Source organism: Jaculus jaculus, chromosome 6, assembly GCF_020740685.1.
Source record: "Jaculus jaculus isolate mJacJac1 chromosome 6, mJacJac1.mat.Y.cur, whole genome shotgun sequence".
NCBI lineage: Eukaryota > Metazoa > Chordata > Mammalia > Rodentia > Dipodidae > Jaculus > Jaculus jaculus.
Window position 1 is genome coordinate 125,132,850 of NC_059107.1, and position 21,818 is coordinate 125,154,667.

General features: G+C 35.8%; 1 protein-coding gene across 12 annotated transcripts in view; it reads right to left on the reverse strand.

The window, feature by feature from the left end:
- Ppfia2 (PTPRF interacting protein alpha 2) overlaps window positions 1–21,818 on the reverse strand; it is a 441,464-nt gene that overhangs the window by 357,100 nt on the left and 62,546 nt on the right. For 9 of the 12 annotated variants that reach the window (XM_045152128.1, XM_045152135.1, XM_045152130.1 and 6 more), the window contains exon 3: window positions 13,334–13,387. The exons of the other annotated variants lie outside the window; for them this stretch is intronic. In XM_045152128.1, coding sequence (XP_045008063.1) covers window positions 13,334–13,387 — 54 coding nt within the window. The remainder of the gene's footprint in view (window positions 1–13,333; window positions 13,388–21,818) is intronic. 12 annotated transcript variants of the gene reach the window in all.

Here is a 21,818-nt window from a genome sequence, read left to right on the forward strand (position 1 = left end):
GTTAGCCAGATGCACAAGGGGGTGCACGCGTCTGTAGTTTGTTTGCAGTGGCTGGAGGCCCTGGCACACCCACTCCCCTCCCCTCTCTCTCTCTGCCTCTTTCTCTCTCTGTCGCTCTCAAATAAATAAATAAAAATAAACAAAAAATTTTTTAATAAAGAATAAATAAAATTCTTTCATTTGTAGGAAAATAGATGGCACTAGAGATCATCATCTTAAATGAAATAAACCAGTTTCATAAAAGAGATAACAAATGTTTCATCTCCTATGTGGAATGTTGTTATTTAGGAAATGTGAAAGGATATGGCCATGAAATAGAGATTACAAGGGATGTAAAAAGAGAAAGGGGAGAATCAAAGAAAGGGAAATGAAAAAGAGTAATAGAGAAGGTCTATGTATTCATGTACAGAAACATAATGAAATGCCTTACTTTTTCACTTAATATGTACAAACAAAATTTTTCTATAAGATATGAGATACTTTAATACTTCACACATGTGTTTTAGTGTCTTTTGGGGGACCTTGGTGAGCTCTGTGAATAATGTTGAATTTTTCAAATACTAATCCCTTTTCCACCTGTAACATTTTAATTTACTATGTGTATTTTAGTAGCTTCAAATATCTCTTTGCAAAATAATTAAACAGACTACCAAAAAAGCTTTCATAACATATTATTATGGAGTATTTCTTTTAATGAGAGAGAGAGAAGGAGGGAGAAAGGGGGAGAGAGAGAGAGAGAGAGAGAGAATTGGCATGCCAGGGCCTCCAGCCACTGAAATTGTACTATGCCTTCATCATCTTGTGAGCATGTGCTACCTTGAGCACTTGGGTCACCTTGTGCATCTCACTTAAGTGGAACCTGGAGAGTCAAACATGGGTCCTTAGGCTTCACAGGAAACCACCTTAACCACAAAGACATCCCTTTAGCCACGTTATGGAGTATTCTTGAATCAATATATACTTTAATTGTAAATGAGAATTCTGCAATGTCTCAACTTAACTGATTCAGAATATACAATCATATTTCCTTTACTAACATGCTTGTAGTGGATATAATTAATGTTAAGTAACAAAAATATGTATACATTTTCAAGCATCAATGGTTTGCTTATTTATACTTACCTACTATATACTTTTGAAGAAGTATTTGATCTTAGAGAAGAGTGGCTATAATACATTCTTTTCCCTAAAGAATCCAAATTCCCAGAGTAAGGTTCTTGCTCTCTCCTAGCTGGAAATATAGGAAAGGAAAGGGGTAGAATCCTGAAGCAAAGAAATTGGGGACTTCCTGCTCAGCTACTTTAAAAAAATATATTATTTATAAGATGAGAGAGAGAGAGAGAGAGAGAGAGAGAGAGAGAGAGAGAGGGGAAGAAGAAGGAGGAGGAGAAGAGAGAGCGAATGAGTGTACTAGGACCTCTAGCCACTGCAGTTGAACTCCACATACTGTACCACTTTGTGTGTCGGGCTTTACCTGGGTACTAGGGAATCAACCTTGATCATTATGCATTGCAGGCAAATGCCTTAACAGCTTAGACATCTCTCCAGCTTAGTCAGACAAATTTTATTAAATAACTAATGTTAGCAAAAGGGGAAGATACTCATAATGATAGTTTCTTTCTATGATGGCTGAAACGGAGCAATACCTTACTGGAGTCCCAAGAAAACCTATAGCATTAGTACAAGATCTGTCCATCCTATTTGGCTCAAGCAGCCCTGCAGGTGGATTGGACACCTTATCTTTGAGAATCAGTTAGACATCATCATGACAACTTTTAGAAACATTCAAGCAAGCATTACCCAGTAACCAAATCTCATTGACTGTTCAGAATCACATGGAAAATCTGGAGATGTCCCAAAGTTAAATAGTACTGAAAATATATCTGGGGGCTAGAGAGATGTCTTAGCTGTTAGGGACATTGCCTATGAAACCTAACGACCCAGGTTCGAAATCTCTGAACCCAGTTAAGCCAGACTAGCAAGCTGACACATGTGCACCAGCTCACCCATGAGCACAAGGTGGCACACATGTCTGGAGTTCGACTGCAGTAACTAAGGCTCTGGAGTGCCAATTCTCTGTTACTCTTTCTTTCTTATTCTCTCTCAATAAAAAATGGGGGGCTGGAGAGATGGCTTAGCGGTTAAGCGGCTTGCCTGTGAAGCCTAAGGACCCCGGTTCAAGGCTCAATTCCCCAGGACCCATGTTAGCCAGATGCACAAAGAGGCACACGAATCTGGAATTCAATTGCAGTGGCTGGAAGCCCTGGAGCGTCCATTGTCTCTCTGTCTCTGCCTCTTTCTCTGTTTGTCGCTCTCAAATAAATAAAAATAAAACAAAAAAATAAAAATAAATTTAAAAAGGGTATCTGGGATGGAGAGATGGTTTAGTGTTTAAGGTACATGCCTGAAATGCCTAAGGGCCCAGGTTTGATTCAGTCTCCAATAACCATGTAAGCCAGATGTAGAAATAAATAAAGTAAAATATCATAAAAGCTCTAAAAATAGGTTCAATGTTATATTCTACATAACTTTTACAATAAATTCAAAAGGACTTATTAACAAGTATTTTGAACTAGATTTATTAGTTGCTAAACTCTACAAAACCAAAATACTTTCGAAGACCAAAAAAAAATCCTTGATTTACGTTTACCCAGAAAAAGATTCGAGTTTAATGCAAACTATATCTTTAAGACCCAGTTTAACCTATATATAACAAAAATCTAACAAAATAAAATCAGGTGCCCCTAAACTATATTTCCACATAATTCAAAAATGATCATTTATACATATACTATCTTTTATATTAATTTTATTTCAAAAGAAAAGTATGTTGAGCAATTATGCTGCAAATGTCTATCACACTGCATTATTAACTTTTTGTCTCAAGTTCCTAAAACAGGACCAAGTACACAGTAGGCATCACAAAAATGCTTACTTAATAAGCATTTATTTTTACTTCATATTTTCACATTTTAATGAGTCATTATATGTTTAAAGCTGTACTCATCTATTTTTTTAGCTAAACATCCAAAATTATAGCATCTTTGATAAAAAGTAAAAATAGCTTCAATTTATTGTGTTCAATAAGTACATTCTAATTAGAGTACAGCTTCTGTTTTTCCAAAGGCTCAAAATACTAAAAGTCTGTTCTATATCTTGTAGGAGGGCATATATAAATATACATGATATATTTATAAGTACACCATAAGTTATATATTATATAGACAGTTATAGTGTCTCTAGGGGTATGTAAAATAAGCAAATGTTTAAATAACAAAACCAAAATAAAAAAATAAAGCAAGAAATAAACAAAGACCAAAATACAAATGTTTGTAATTCCTGTAATTCCTGAAACAATATTGCCAGTGGTAAAGCACATGCTAAGCATGTGTAAGTCCTTAGGGTCAATGCCCAATACCAAAGAAAATATTTTCTTCTTAAAAAGAATACTTGCATTGGTTTGTGTGTGTGTGTGTGTGTGTGTGTGTGTGTGTGTGTGTGCGCGCGCGCGTGCACCTGTCCGCCAGGGTCTCTTGCCAAAGCAACTGAATGCCCATCCTGCTAAATGTGGGTGGCTGGGGAACTGAATCCTGGAACAGGAGGCTGTGTAAGCAAGTGCCTTTAAATATTGTAAATCTCCCCAATAATTCCCTTCTCAAAATTTTAATTTTCTTTGAATACATACATTTCAATACAATTAGGAATTCAGAGAAACATTTTAAAAGACTTTCCAATTATAAGTAACTTAATTCCTCCAAAATCTCAAATAATTTGAAAAGAATTTCTTATGTGCTTCCTATTAACCATATTAACATATTAACCATCAATGACACATCATACTAATCTAAAAATTGCTAAAGACAGCTTCTAGGTCTCACCCTGTAATTTATAGCCCAGATATACATCTGTATTCATATTACTTCTGTATGTCAGATAATATAACCTTAGTTATTTTGTATACTGTCTGTCATTCAACTTAGGGCCTCAGGAATGATAGGTAACCATGTTACAACTTTAAACCCAACCGCTTTTCAAACATTAGATGCAAATTCTAATGAGATGTTTAAGTAGAGCATTATTATTGGAAGCATAGATGCTTCCATTATTCTAAGGCATAACAATTATGGAGGTGAAAATTTTCAATGCTACTGCACATGCCCAGCATCATTCAGAGCATTCTATATGTGTTAACTCATTAAATAAAATATGACCTTGTTAAAGAGATTCTGTTTTTATCCTCATAACATTGTTTAGGAAAGAGGCACAAGAATAAAACCTAAACCATTCATTGTTAGACATACCTACTAAGCAGAGTCAAAAATTTATTTGAAGGGCTGGAGAGAAGGCTTAGCGGTTAAGTGCCTGCCTGTGAAGCCTAAGGACCCAGGTTCAAGGCTCGATTCCCCAGGACCCATGTTAGCTAGATGCACAAGGGGGTGCCTGCATCTGGAGTTCATTTGCAGTGGCTGGAAGCTCTGGCACGCCCATTCTCTCTCTCTCTCTCTCTCTCTCTCTCTCTCTCTCTCTCTCTCTCTCTCTCTCCCTCTTTCTCTCTCTGTCTGTCACTCTCAAATAAATAAAAATAAACAAAAAAAGAGATGTACATAAAAAAAAAGTATTGAAGCAACCATTCCAGAGTCCAAACCTTTACTCAATATGTCAAGTGTTATTGGACAAATCAGGTGGAAGCTTCATATAAAGTGCAACTGGTATACACTCTTGTCCATTTCTACCATATTGGAAACAGAATCCTTCTATGTAGCTTTGGCAGTATTGGTACATGCTTTCTTGCCTAGCCTGACCTTGAACCCATGGCAATCTTCCATTATTAGTGTCATCATTATTAATGATGGCCATATTAAAGCCCACACTGAGACTATTCCCCCTTTTCCACTTCCTCATCATTGATAACTAAAATTGGCATGTAGTTTTCCTCATGCAAGAAAATATATTGACTGAATTGTATTCAGTTCTAACAAGTAATGACAACAAGTCAAATAGATGTCAAATAAGAACCAACTTGTTTTCATTCGTCTTGTCTTTAGACATGCTTTCTTATGTGTGTCCTCTCAGTGTCAGGACCTAGGTTTGATTATGTTCATATTAACTTCATGATCACATAGAATTTTAAGGACAAAATCTCATTTGGGACAGTCATACTATTTTCAGACTAAAACTGTACAGTTCTGTCCACTATAAAAGCTTTAATTTATTTAGCTCAGAGCTTCTGTGAGTATTTAACTCACAACTGAGGGAATTTGTTCAGGAAACAAAGAATTTATCTTTTCTTCACATATTTTCCCTTTGCTTCATACATTATTACTCCTGATTGAGTCAGGAATATGAACGAGCTTACCAAAGAGAATATCCAGTATTATAAGACTTCTAGTGGCTATGTGTCAGGCAATTAAATCCTAGTTTTATAAATTGGGGTAGTAATAGAGGAGTCTGTGGAAGTTTTCCAATGGGAGCACCATGTGTGTTAGGCACCTATGCCATCAGTGTGACCGAATTCGAATTCCTGAGAAAAACAATGAATAATTAGTTACTTTGACTCAAAGTTTTAGAATTTTCAATGTTTATTTACTTTGCCCCATTACTGTGGGCCTGTGGTTAGGCAGAGCATGATGGAAGTACTGGAACAGAGCTGCTCATTTCATAATCAGGAATGGGTTGGTACAGGGAGAGAGAGAGAATAGAGAAAGATGGAGAGACAGAGAAACAGGGAAGAACAAGGGACTTTGGACAAGGAAAATTGAAAGCCTGCCCAGTGAACAAGCTGCCACAGCTAAGCCCCTGCTACCAACTGCCAGTCCACTGATGTCATGCATGATCACTTTCAACGTTCTCTGCAGCCCTCTTTGAATGTGCATCCCAGTTCTTATGCTCCAACCAGGAACCTACCTTCACAATTTACTAGATAAGAAAGCAATATTTAATTCAATGGTCACACATCTCCCTACTCATTGTTTTAAGGCTATCCCTTGGAGTCACCTACTATTTTTCTCTAATTAATATACAAGCATGAAAATACCACTGTGGTCCCATGAGTCACACCCTGGAAGCCACTGACATTCTGTATAATTGAAGCATGCTTTTATCTCTATTATTGAGAGTAAAGCCTTTGAAGCTCTGTAGACCAGGTGACAAGTCTATGTTACAAGTGTTTTCTGGCCTTCTGTTAGAGAAGCTTATTGTGGTGGCTCACAGTAGGAGAGCTAATGTTACTTAATTATTATTGCTACTACATATTAAGCCTATGGTTTAAGATTTCTCCAGAAAAAGCAGAGATAATTATTGGCAATGTTATAGAATTTGAACCTAATTATGGTTTGACTATGAAATGTTTCCACAAGCTCACATGTGGAAGGTTTGATCCCCAGCTGATTAGACTACTTGAAAGGTGGTAGAAAATTTGGGATTTTTGATGTAACTGGGGGAAGAAGGTCACCAGAGCTGTGACACTGATGTTTCTACCGGCAGCATCCCCATGCACTCTGCCTCCCATTCACGCTCTTCTGCTACACTCTGCTGCCTCCACAGTACTCTCGCCTAAGTTCCGGGGCCCAACAAGCCATGGACTGAACCCTCTGAAACCATGAGCTAAAATAAACCTTTCTTGTTTTTAATTCTTCTTTCAGGTATTTGGACAAAACTGCCAAAGTAACTAATGTAGGGTTTTAACTGAAGCAATGAGATTCTCGTTTCACATTTTTTTCTCACATTATTTGTAGTTTTCAATAAGTGGATTATGGTTTTACCATTTGAAGGAATATCTATTACTTCTGGCCTTGTAGTAAGCATCCATTGAGGGCCTCCTAGGAACTAGGCATTGAAATGAATGCTGTGCTTTTATGGCTAGGCTGACTGCCAGTTCTAGGGAGGTGGTGATAGATATGGTCATCAAACAAAACTTATTAAAGCAGAAATCCAGAGGTTACAGAGAATTCAATACTAAATGAGACTTCCAACAGGCCTTCCATGGCTCAGGAAACATTGCAGAAGAGGGGGTGGAAAGCTTGTAAGAGCCACAGAGTAGGTAGGAATACCTTCCACAGGGAAGGACTGAGGTTTTCATGACTCCATAGTGAATACCATAATCCTACTGTGGAGGGCTCCAGGATACGAGGAACTTGAGTGGAGGGACAGAAGAGTATAACTTGTTATATTATGCATAAAATTGAAACAAAATAAAATTTAAAGTTATGTGTGAACAGTCTTTTATGGGGGCTGAAGAGATGGCTCAGCAGTTAAGGCAATTGACTACAAAGCTAACAACCTGATTTTTTTTTTTTTTGAGTTCTATTTCTCTCATCCATATAAAACTTGAATATCCCTGTCCTTAAAGATGGTTTAACCTTGATTATCATCCTTATTATCCCTCCCTCAGCCAGAAATTAACTCTTTAAACATCATTCTAGACAATAGTAACAGCTCTAGTCTCTCTCCCTACATAGTTAACTTGTGTAGTTTGAATAATTTTAAGAATATGAATGTGATTTAAACATGTGGGTGATAATATTTGTATAGTTAACAAATATTCATTGAGAATTCCTATGTCAATTATCATAATATATCTTTGCACTATAATAATGAATTAAACAAGGAAAATATTTAACCCTAAGAATGTATATTTGAGAAGAAGAAAACAAACAGTGTAAGGATAGGGGAAAGATCATTAGGTGCTCATGAGGTAGCACTCTCCAAAGTGAAATTTGTACAGACACTTAGAACAAGCGAGATAATAAGCCAGAGGCATGGAAGGAGATAGAACAAGAGCTAGTGTTTTGTTCTTTCTGGAATTATGCTTGTCGGGTAAGAGGGTGGCAAAGTGGTAGACAAAGGGAACAGGTCTCTGAAAAGAAAGGCAGGGGATGACTTTCTGAAATCAATAATGGAGTAAAGTCATAAAGTTTCTTAAAAATTACTCTCTGGGAGCCAGGCGTGGTGGCGCATGACTTTAATCTCAGCATTCAGGAGGCAGAGGTAGGAGGATCGCCATGAGTTTGAGGCCACCCTGAGACTCCATAGTGAATTCCAGGTCAGCCTGGACCAGAGTGAAACCTTACCTCGAAAAAAACTAAAAAAAAAAAAAAAAAAATTTACTCTCTGGGCTTTGGGGATTCTGTACTTATGGGAATCCACAACTTTAGTTAAAATGAGACACTATCTGACTTATATTTTTAAAAAGCCTTCCTAGTAGATTGACTGGAAATGAAGAGGTGAGAAAGGAATGTGGGTTTGACCCAGAAGTTGTGTTATAGGACTGGTAAAAAGAGGCTGTATTCCAGAGTGATTGTGAAGATATTGCCTGCATAAAATTCTGTGACGCTTTGGCTCTTGGAAAGAGTATGCATGAAGTAGCTATTGGATGATATGAGAAAAACTATAGAGGGAGAATCAGAGAGAACTCTATAGAAAGTCAAAATTTAGGTTTATCTCACAATGGCTTACATTCCATTGGATTGTCAATGTGTTTGTCAAATATTTATTTGGATACACAAGTATCTTTACCAATTTGATGGAGACAAGACATGTCTCCTTTTTTCTTTTTTTTTGGACCTGTTAGAACATGATTTTACACTGATTATTCTATTAATGTCATTCTCACTTAAACCACCATTTATCTTCATTTTGCTTTGACAAATGACACTCTATTCTTCTTGAACTCTCTATATCATAAGACTTCTAATATCTTTAAAACCACCGATTTAGGTAAAAAAAATAGTATTTTTAACTTATCAGCTTTAAAATCAGGGTGGGTGCATTGTAAATTTTAAGTTAATTTACAACTTGAAAGAATATTGACTCCAGTATAAACAACACACACAGAAAGTTGATATATTTTTAACCTGCATTTTGTTACTCAAACAATCCCCATTCAGAAGCCATATAATGAGCGCACAAAGCACAAAAATACAGAATACACAATTCCTGTTCTTCAGTAGGGAAAAAATTAATGGAATGAAAGAATGTTCGGGACAGTGTGTGCATCAACCCAGGAGGAATTGGATGAGAACTCACTGATTCATCACACTCCAAGAATAAAGAGATCAATTAGTATTACATAAACTTAGAACAATTTTAAATGCTTTGTTTGATAGCCAGAAATGTATAAATTTGTCTACTCGAAGAGAAAATTGAGAACCAAGGAAAGATCATGTTTCCAGTCTAATACATTCTGTAATTTCAGTGCGAAGCAATGAGACTGATTTAAACCCTTACTAAAGTGGAATTTGAATGAAACTTTTCTTTTTCTTTCTTTTAATATTTAATTAATTATTCATTTTTTGAAAGAGAGGGGGTAGTAAGAGAGAGGAAGAGGTAGACAAAGAGAAAGAACAAAATAGGTAGCCTCCAGACACTGCAAATGCGCAACTCCAGGCATTTGTGCTGCTTTATGCATCTGGCTCATGTGGACATTGGAAAATCAAACCTGGGTTCTTAGGCTTTGCATGAAGGAGCCTTAACTGCTAATTCATCTCTTTAGCCCCACACTTTTCTTAATTGCCCGGTGTATGTTTCAACAAATCATGTCCTAGAAGGGGCTTCATGTAATCTAATTGGCATATAGTACTCTTTATTATATTTAATTATGCTGACCACAGGAAACATGAAGAATGATAAATAAATAAGCAGGTTTGAAGCAGAATATTTCTTTAAGTCAAATGATAAAAAGGAACATTTTGTCTTATATATTATTCTACTTAACTATATATACCAAACTTAAATGGCCAAGTTGACCTACCGAAACTGCCTATAGACCTAGGTCTAGTCAACATATTAGGAGAAATCCTAGTGTTAGTCTAAGGACTGGCCAAAATCTTTACACCACCAGCTCATGAACTCTACACAGGACAATGATTTCTACACTGCTGGAAGACACAGGAAAATTCATACCAGAGCTTTCTAGCAGTATAATCCTGCTTTACAGATTTAGAATAGGATTCACAAGTTTTACCCAAACATCCCTGGCTATTTGAAATAGGATTCCTGTACTTTACCCTGGCCAATTTAGAGGATAGTTGACAGTGTGCTCACCTGGGCCATGCTGACTCATTCCAGTCGCTATGGTTTTTTGCCTTGTATTTTTTTTTTAATATTTAAAAAATAGGAAAGGAGTTTACAGTCTTGCCTTCATTACTCGTGGGAGATTCGTTCTAAGAAAACTATAATGCATCTTCAGCTGTTCAAACTCTTTACACAAACTGCATGGTGTTTAATGTAATCTACCTGCATCCTTTTCATTACTCTAAACTTTATATGGATGACTTAGAATACTTATCATCATGTGTATGTTGTACACATGCTTGTTATCTTGTAATATCTGAGAATGAGGCAAAACCTGAGTATGTCAAATATGAATGAAATTCCTTTAGTGGATATTTTAACCTGTATTTGGTTGTATACACAGAGGTAACAAATACTCATACTAATTCAAAATAGTCCCATAGTCACACAAATTTATGCTTAGCAGACAGGCAAACTTATTTATAATTCATTAAAATTTGAGACAATCATTTAGCGTGTCTGTCTATTTGAAAAAAAAATTAACAACGTATCTTCTAAATTATTTTGAAATGATACTTAAATATACCTACACCAAAATTTCATTTTCTGAGTGTCTTTTTTCACTGGTGAGAATAACACTGCATAGTTATGCATCCTTGTGAGAGCACATTCATTCAATACATCATGTATTCTGCTCAGTTAAAAAAAAAAATAAAGGACTTTTAATTTCTTGCTATTGAAATTTTTATCATAGAATTAAGTGCAATTATATAATTATAATTATACTTAGTATATTATAAACATTGCTATAAGATATGCAACATTAGAAATGGAAAACAGTATTTTAATGATTTATTATGGCATTTATACTTCAAAAAATATTTATTTATTTAAGAGAGTGAGAGAGAGCAGGGGAGGGAGAGAATGGGCATGCCAGGGCCTCCAGCCGCTGCAAACGAACTCCAGATACATGCGCCCCCTTGCCGCCACCTTGTACATCTGGCTTACGTGGGTCCTGAGGAATTAAACCAAAGTCCTTTGGCTTTGTAGGCAAATGCGTTAACCACTAAGCAATCTCTCTATCCCCATTTTTTATTTTTTTTATGCCTTACAAAATAGGGTCTTGCTCTAGCGCAGGATGACCTAGAATTCCCTATGTAGTCTCAGGCTGGCCTCAACCTCACAGAGATCCTCCTACCTCTGTATCCTGAGTGCTGGGATTAAAGGCATGCATCACCATGCTCGGCTTATTATGGCATTTTCTAAGTGAAGTAAAAATGGCATAAAACTTCAGTTGGATTTTAAATATTTGTAATTTTATCTGACTCATTTTTGACTTTTTGCTTTGGTTTGGTTTTGTGGGCCTATTGATCAAACCCTGGCCCTCAGTCATAGTAGGAAGATACTCTACCACTAGACCAAAACTCTATTCTGGAATGACTGAAGTAATCCCAGTCACCATGATCATTTCATTTTCATGCTTAGATCACTTTACATACAATTTAGAGGTAGCTAAATATGGCCCTACTACTTAGTTTCTAGCAGTGAGCTTCTGATAAATATTTAGCTCTGGGACATAGTGAAATATTACATGCTAATGAATTCTCACATTCCCTATATCCTTAGAATCTCTAAAAATTCCAAATTGTTTCCATTTTTTGAGGAGTTGTAGCATATAGCATAGTCATAGAACTTTATAAAATGTAAAAATAATTATAAAATATTATCAGAGTAAACCACCTGTAACTTCAGTTTTATGAATTACTTTTACATAAAAATATAGAGAATGTTCATAAATACCTAGTAATTATGCTTTTGTCTGTAGAGAATAAGTTGATTAAGTTTGAATATAAAACATCATCCCTCCTTCCTGTAACCTCTCCTATACCTAGAAAAAATGTTTAACACTCAATATTCTATGTTTGGGGATCATACTTTCTCAAATGAACTAATTCATGTTCAAAGATGAACTAATTCATGTTAATATGCAAGTGGCAGATAACCTGTCACCAATTGCAGAAGAGAAGCACTTAGTTTTATTTTAAACAAGGAACAAATCCTTTAATAAAACCAGTTTATCTCTAACTGCAGCATTTTTGCAGGAATTAGTAAGCAGATGAGGGTAGTATTCTAAAGAAGATTGATTTTTCTCCCAATATAAGTCAAATGCTAAGTACATTCACAGTAAAAGGTGCCAGATGAAATCACATCACATGTATACTTGCCTACAATAAACACAAAGCTGTCCATTCTTCATGCCATTGTGCTTTCTGGGTTCACTTACATTCCTTTTACCTATTTTTTTTTTTTTCAATGTAACTGGTGTACGGGATTACATTAAGTAGATAACTGAAACCAATGCATATTCCTGTATAAATTCTGAAGATGAGCATAAAAAAGACAAAATGCTTCATGTTGCTTAGCTATTCTTTAAGGGTGAGGTGAATATTCTATATGACGCACACAACATGGAGACAGGAGAAAGCTGCAATCAACAGTTATACGTTTAACACTTCACAGTGTTTTAATGGAATGATCACTGATAAAACTGAGTTATTTGTTCCCCCTTAAATCTAACTGTGATAAGTGAAAACAAGAATACAGACATGTATTCATTGACTGTTTGTTAAGTAACTGAAGCTGTCTTATTACTTCAGCCGCACACCTTGAACTCATCTTGTGTCCCCAGTCTGGCCACTGAAATGCCGTCTTAATTAGTCTTCTATGAAATCAAATGCACTGAAAAAACTACAATGTTCCAAAGCAAAACAAGCTCTTTTTTAGTACTTAAAATAATCCTTAAAAACTTGAGAACAATTTCTCCCTCTAATTTTCTAAGTTTTCTGCATTGAATCGGAAAAAAATCCAAAATAATCAATAATTAGTACAAGATTATTGCATGGGTATGTTTTTCCATCTAAAAATAAAACACTGTTTAATGCAAAACCTATACTCATGTATAGGATGAAAAATTCTCATGTTGGAGCATTCCACTAATAAAGAAGAAATATTGTAATGAAGCTTTTATTCCTGTTTCCTCTCCTTCAGTACTATGGTTTGAACCTACGGAATTATGCCTGCGAGGTAAGCACTTTATCAGTGATCTATATCCACAACCCTTTCTATGCTAAAAGTTCAAGTGGAAAAAAATTTTGTGCGTAATCACAACTGTTAAACATTAGACTACCCATAAAAATAAGTTCATGCTTTTATATTAGTTATTCAACAGCTATATTTCAGAAAGCATATATCTGCAGCAACTTTTTGATGATTTTTTTTCACAATTAAATGCAACACATATTTAATGAAGAATCTAACTTACCGGTGGATCAGCCCCCTTAGCACCAGCCAGCCCTCCTGTTAGAGATTCGATATCCTGAAAAGGGGAGACGTTTTGATTGTAAAATTCTACTCAATAGCACACCACAGAACAATACATTCTCCAACCCCACAGAATAATACACTCATTAGGTGAAAAGTTAGGGTACTTCAATTACTTTTTAAAATCTACTTTGTGATAATATGAAAGAAAAGATCTAAAACAAAAATCTATCTGCAAAGACCTAGATATGTTCTCCAAATGTGCAGTCTGTAAAATGAAAAGTTAATGTAAACAGGCTAATTGTTATTAAAATATGTAAAGGGAATGGCTCTAGACAAGAACACAGCTACTTCACCTAAAAGAGCTAAGGGAATACAGAAAAGAAAAAGAAAAAAACTACAAGTAACATATTCTTTTCAAGAATATTAAACCCATGAGAAATGCTTAACCCACAAAATTTCAATATTACAATCTATTCCCATATGTAGAAATTTTAAGAAAATATAGGTAGATTAGCTATTTTTATAGACTAATTTCCAAACTTAAATTTAAAAAATCACAGAAGGTACTGCCAAAATAATGATTATGTCATCAAATTTATTATAAAGGGAGAGATGAATAATGTTATGATAATCTGTAGAGGTGTTAACCTGTTACTTTAAACTATTAAATTACAGAAGCTAGGTGTTATGAACACCAATTATATACCTTTTTCAGAAAAAAAAAATCTAAAATTCCAGATTTCAAAATCTCACAAAATTTTAATTTTGACAATGGATTTAATTTGTAAAATACTTCCCATTCCTAAAAACACGAGACAAAATAGCCACACATGTGAACACAAAACACACACACACACATACACAAACACACACAAACCTATCGCCTCAAATGCTGTTAGGGTTACAATGAAAACCGTTTTGTTCAAAACATTCTTTTTTTGTTGTTGTTAATTTTTTATTTATTTATTTATTTGAGAGCGACAGACATAGAGAGAAAGACAGATAGAGGGAGAGAGAGAGAATGGGTGTGCCAGGGCTTCCAGCCACTGCAAACAAACTCCAGATGCATGCGCCCCCTTGTGCATCTGGCTAACGTGGGACCTGGGGAACCGAGCCTCGAACCGGGGTCCTTAGGCTTCACAGGCAAGCGCTTAACCGCTAAGCCATCTCTCCAGCCCATTTTTTAAAATTTATTTTGTTGTTAATTTTTTTTATTTATTTATTTGAGAGCGACAGACATAGAGAGAAAGACAGATAGAGGGAGAGAGAGAGAATGCAAAACATTCTTATGATACAGGTCACTTCTTACCTTTCTTCATCCTGTTGAAGAGATGGGTTTGTATGAAGGATGTGGGAAAATGTAGCTCAGTAAGGGAATAACAAAGAATTATGACAGTCTATATTGAGAAACAAAGAAACATTCAATACACAGATACCATTAGAGAACCTGTGCAACATATTTTTACCTAGCATAACAAAAATGAGGATATTTAGCCACACAACATGATACTGGGTGTGTGGTGGAAATATGAAAGACAGGAGAGCAAAAATTGATGACATAATAAATGTTCCTTCTAAAGAAGCTACAGGGAGGGATTTAGTGGATGACCGACTTCTTCACATTTATTCTATTTAGGGTAACAAATGAAAAAGTAACCCCAAGGAACTCTTACTAAGGAAAAAATTGTCTCAATAATAGATGCCTTGTCTATGTAGATTATAGTATAAATTCAGACATCCCCCCAAACCAGCATCCTTTTATGAAAATCCCCTTTTCTCTTCCCATTCTAGATTTAAGATAGATTTATGAAATCTCCTTCAAGTATTATAATAGCCTGCCACAGAATAAAAACAATGGAGAATATAATAAATCTTAAAGAGTCTTGGGGGCTGGAGAGATGGCTTAGCAGTTAAGCGCTTACCTCTGAAGCCTTAGGACCCTGGTTCGAGGTTTGATTCCCCAGGACCCACGTTAGCCAGATGCAAGGGGGAGCGCATGCATCTGGAGTTCATTTATAGTGGCTGGAGGCCCTGGTGCACCCATTCTCTGTCTCTTTCTATTTGCCTCTTTCTCTGTCTGTCACTCTCAAATAAATAAATCATAAACAAAAAAATTTAAATTTTAACGTCTTAAAATTTTATTGAATATTAATATATATGAACATACAGTGATTTGATCATATTCCTTCAACACTACCATGTTTTGTCCCCTTTACCCAAACCTCAATCCTCTGAGGACTCTTGTCTTTCAAGGTAGTCCTTTCTGTGTTTTGCCATCTATCCATTTTGTCCATCAAAACATTGCTGGGTTAAGAATACGCACAGAGATGCATAAATTATAAAAATTCAGTTATTTAGGGCATGTAGTATATTCTATTATATTTTGATATAGTAGTGCTTTACAGTGCTAGTAAACTTATACAAGCATATTTATACTTTAGGAATACATTAGGTGTTTGTTGGAAAAGTTATATTGTGATATAGAGTATATTAGAGTTCACTGAAAAAATCTATGAAAACTACTAATATCAGTGGAGTTAATTTACAATAGTAAAATAAAATGACCCTTTGTTGAATGGTTGTATTTACAATAAAAACATTTTTATAATACACTTTAAAATTAAGATTATCTATTTTATTAAAATATTCCTCCAATTCTCACTTTCTCCAATTCTCCCTTGATATAGTTCCCACTACATTACTAAGACATCTGTTGTCATGGTTTCCCATTACATCTTATTACTTAAATCTAATTGCCAATGTTCTCTTAGCAATATTTTTATCACCAAGCTACACTTGATGTGACTGACCACTCCATTCTTTTCACAATACTTTTATTTTCTTGATTCAGTGATTGACTTTCATTCTATTGCTTTTTAGTACTATGGTTATAAATACTGTGTATGCTCACTAATGCTGAATTTATACATTATTCTCTGCCATTAATATTGCCTCCTCAGTCTTCATATGAATGCATATTAAGCTAAAATATTATTAAATTGTTGCAAAATCAAACCTTGTTTCAACATCAGCTTTTCCAAACAATATTCACATCCCAGTGATGGCCTTCTTGTAAATGTCTTCTAGTCCCTGAGCTCTCCAAGGTTCACCTCTAGCAACAAATCCTACTGTGACTGTGTTCAAAATTACAGCTTAAGTTTCATGACATTATACATGTATGAAAATATCAAAAATGAATAATATATTAAAATGGAAGAAAATATATAAAAAGAAGCTTAATATTACTACTTCACATTACTATTGACCCTTGGCATGCACAGCCAAATCTGCTGGACCATTTCAACAATAGAACTCCATTAATATAAAGAAATAGCTTGTGAATTGCTGACATTAACTCTGTTCTTATGTCCCATACCACCAATATATTGTCCACATAGCAAGCAGAATGCTGTACTTCAAATGCCAAATTGATTAGTTTACATTCTTATCCAAAATCCTTCATTTTTTTTTTCTTAACAATCTTGAAATTAAACTAAAGTTTATTATTATGTCCTCCCTTACTCAGTGGAGTCTTCATTTTGGCCATTTTTCTGATGCCATCTTTTGTAATGTTCCCTCTCTCTTGTGCCAACGTGTGTCATATCAATCACACTGACCCTATTACTATCCTAAAAATAAATGAATAAATTATAAATAAATATATTAATTAATAAGCAATTGAAATGCATTTTAATAATTTAATAATTTTAACTTCTATCCCAAGGCCTTTGCCTCTTCATGATATTCTGTAAGCATATTCCTCAAATACCTTTCTAGCTATTTAACTCTCAAACTTAACCTAAACATCAACTATCAAAACATCAGAATAGGGCTGGAGAGATGTCTTAACAGTTAAGGCGCTTCCCTGAAAAGCCTAAGGACCCAAGTTCAATTACTCAGTACCCACACAAACTAGTTATACAACACATGGCGCATGTGGAGCTTGATTGCAGTGGCTGGAGGTCCTGATGCACCCGTTCTCTCTCTCTTTCTCTCTCTCTATCTCTCACTTGCCCCTCCCCTCTCTCATAAATAAATAAAATATTTAAAAAATCAGAATGATTTTCTTTAAATTAATCAAGGTTCCCCTGGGGCAAAAAAAAGGGCAAACTTAAAGAACTTACAGAATAGTGTATAACAAAGGGCCCATTCATAGAGGATTGGGGAGGTTAGTGGATCCAGAAGGATGGTAATGCACAGAGACTAGCAGTGGCTGAAAGTTGTAATCCTGCTCCCAATCCAAAAGCAGCAATGTGTAAAAATAATGCTATCAAAGTCCAGCAGGAGGTGAGCATTTGCCATGAGCACTGCTTATCACAAAGTGAGTTCAGCTAGTACTTGTTGAAGGCAGGACTGATTGAATTAATAAATAAAGCATGAGATTGCATCCTGACATGAAAAAGCTGAGGCTCAGTGTGTATATGAGAGAATATTTCTTATTTTTATATAAATGTTTTGCTTTGAAAGCATAGCTCAAGGAAATGGTGTTTGCACAATGAATCTTTATAAGATGCTGAAATGAACAAAATAATGAATTACATTCCCAAGCTCACACAGCTGGTAAATGTTGGGTAAAGCTTTGAAACCCCGAGTGCTATGACCTCAAGTCTCATGTACTTTCTATTCTATCATCCATCACTAATGAGACAACCACTTAAAGGCAGAAAAGCCTTCAACTGTGTGTGATCTCATCTTGAAGCATTTCTTTCCTATATATACTAAGGTTTCTAGTTCATAGGAAGGAAAAATGTAAGAAGATTTAATAGACAACAAACAATACATTGAATTTATCTTCTGAGGAAATATCGCCAATACTTCAAATTAAAATCCTTGTCCCTAAACCATTGTGCAATGAATACATCACTTTGAAACATTTATCACACATGGATCCCTAGCATGAATAAGCCATTCAAATATACTAAAATACAATCAATAGTGTTTATTTTTATATAACATCTGATTGAGTATAGGTTCACAGCACAGGAAATCACAGGAGACAAAATTTATTTTTCAAAACATTGTGTTCCACATAATGCTTAATGGAAACAATCTTTAATCACAAAACAGGCTAATTGAGGAAAACTTCCAAATAATAATGCTGAGTTTCTTAACGAGGTGTCTCCCTTTTCTCCTAGTCCCAAGTTGCTAGTATTTTCTTGGCAACTTTACAGGGTATGTTTCTTGGGAGGAAAAGAAGTAGCAGGAAATACACAAGCCAGTTTTTAAAATCTTACCTAGGGAAGCCAAAAGGAGCCCAGTTTAGTCATTGTTTATTTTTTTTTTTTAATGGCAGGTTCCTTTCTATTTCTTTAGGTTGAACATAGACTATTCTAAATCTGAATTTTCCTCAACCTTTAAAATCAATTCCTTCTTGAGCTGGGGCAATAGTTAAGTGGATAAAGTGCTTGCCTCACAAGAAAGAGCACCTAAAATGAAACAATCAGATTCCACATGAGGATCTCATCTAAAGATCTCACATAAATCCAGATGCAGTTCCACCAGTGTCTGAAATCCCAGCATGCTTAGGGCATAGGGAAGCAGACAGAGAATCACTCATAACTCACAGGCTAGCTAGCCTGGCAAATACAGTGGTGAACAATGTGAACAACAAGAAACCCTGTCTCAAGCAAAGTGGAAAGCAATGACTAGTACCCAAAGTTTTCCTGATATTGACATGTGTGCACACAAAAACGATATATATCATACACACAGAGTCATACATATAGCCGATCAATCCATAAAAGTAACTCCTTCCTACAAGAGAGATTGAGTATGAAATGGAACTGAGGCACTGTGCTCTTCATTGAGGAAATAATGAAAAATAAATCAAATCTAAGCCTTGTCTGAACTCAGAGTCATTTGACAAATCATGCTGGCAAAGATGATCAACAAACACATATGGGAAGGTCACAGACCCTTTAGGGTAGCTTCCCACTGTTCTTTGGCCAAAAGATGTCATTTGACATTATGGACATCAAAACGTCTTCTAAATGTCTATGTTTATCTCCTTTGATCCATGTTGCTCTCACTCTTGGTTAAAGAATTTACTCTTTGTAGATGGCAGCAAATACCAAAAAGACCCAAGACACGTCATTACCACAAGAAAAGAATGCCAACTTCCTAGCCCGAGGCAAGTCATCTCTATCACATCAATGAAGGCCAAAGAAATATTACGGAAGGAATGACAGATTAAACATGAGTGCTGCTCTCATTGCTAGACTGAAAACCTCCTCCAGAGAGATGGTAATAGACAGTAAGGGACACACATCTAATAAAAGAAAAAAAAAAATCAGAGTCTTCTGAAAGTTCAGCACTTAAGGGGATTTACAACACACCTTCTAAGGCCCAGAGAATATGGAGGAAGAGGGGATGAAATGACTGTAAGAGCCACAGGATAGGGCAGTGTACACTAAAGCATTTCCGCCAGAGAGACTGACTAGTGCATTCATGACTCCACAGTGAATACTGATACCCCCACTGTGTAGGGCTTTTATTTGAATAAGGTTAGGGGAGAGGGGACATAAGAGTGAAACCCTAGCCTGGAGAGATGGCTTAGTGGTTGAGGCACTTGCCTGCAAAGCCTAGGGACCTAGGCCAGCTCCCCAGAATCCATGAAAGACATATGCACAAGGTGATAAATGTTCACAAGACAGCCCATGTATCTGGAGTTTGATTGCAGTGGCTGGAGGCCCTGGCCTGCCAATTCTCTCTCCCTCACTCTCTCATAAATAAAAATAAATAAATAAATGAATAAATAAATAAATAAATAAAAGTATAACCCAATGGCACTATGACCAATCTGGAATATGATCATACAAAAATGTTCTCAATTCAAAAATAACAAAATAAAATAAAACATATAATGACTATGTAACTAGAATATGGCCCTAGGCTGAGCCTGTTATGTAGAATTCAGAGACTGTGATATAACTCAGATTTAAGGATTGTTCAGTATTACAGAATTCTGGTCTTTGGAACAATATGTGGGAAAATCCTGAGAAGTTAAGTGTTAAAATTATAAAAAGAGTAGTTGTGGTAGTAGATTTTATAGGGTGACAATAATTGAGATTTTATGCTGCCAAAATTATACATTGTTTTAGAACACATACTGGGTAAGTTTGTCCAGGATCTCAGTGAAGAAACAATATAATTAACACTCACTGAGCACCTATGGTAGTTGACCCCATGCAAAGAGCTCTGTTGCCTTATTAAACAGTATCTCTGCTCTTAGCTTTCAATATTTCATCATTTTCTTGATGGTGAATCTAGGTGGCTTATAATTTAAATAGATTAAAAAAGATCACACAGCCAATAAGTGTTCAGTTTGGGTCCTGATGCAGTGCTTTCCAACAACCATGAATCAGCTGAAATGCAAGTTAAAACAAAAACAAAACAAAAAAAAAAAAAAAAAAAAAGGAAGGACTACTTAGCATACCCTACAGTGACTTTGGGGAATGTATTAATACTTATTAAATGTTTGAAGAACTGAAGTAAATTGTGAGAAAAATCTTTCTGAGGTGAGGCTGATAGTCTCTGAAGGAAAATACATTTATTTATTTATTCATTTATTTATTTCACTGGATACTATATCAGTTACTGTCTCATTTCTAAGACAAATACCTGACAGAAATCAGTTTGAGGGAAATAGGGGTAATTTCAGCTTACAGCTCCAGAATTGAGTCCATCATGGAAGGGATGGCTTGATGGCGGAAGCCCATCGCATTCAGCCCAACAGTGAGGAAGCAGAGCAGAGCAATGGGAGCTGCAGGCTCAGCTAGCTTTCTGCTCTGTATATGGCCCACATACCCAGCCCAGCGGGCGGTGCTGCCCTCAGCTAGGGTGGGCTCTCCCATCTGAGCTAGCTTCATCTATATATCCTAATTACACACAGAATTGACCAGTATTTGTTTCTATGGTGATTATACAAGAGATTGGTCATAAAATTACAAATGTAAACTGATAACCATAGATTTAGCATGCAAAGTACAATTCTAAAGTATTTTTTTAATTTATTTATTTATTTATTTGAGAGCAACAGACACAGAGAGAAAGACAGAGGGAGAGAGAGAGAATGGGTGCGCCAGGGCTTCCAGCCTCTGCAAACGAACTCCAGACGCGTGTGCCCCCTTGTGCATCTGGCTAACGTGGGACCTGGGGAATCAAGCCTCGAACCGGGGTCCTTAGGCTTAACAGGCAAGCGCTTAACCGCTAAGCCATCTCTCCAGCCCTTCTAAAGTATTTTTAATTTCAAAGTATTTTCTCTAAGCTCATAACTTAGTAGAAAAAAATCACATCATTCAAAGACATAATTGTGTTAGCAGTAGATAGGAAGTGGTTTTCTAAATAAAGTATAGGTTTAGGTTTTACCTTCTCAACAGTGTCATCTCTGGAGTCCTTTCCTTTGTGAGTTGTTGCATAGTTCCTTGCCTATTATTTTGCGCATGGCTGAGGTGACACAGAAAATCTTTCATGAATGCCTATAG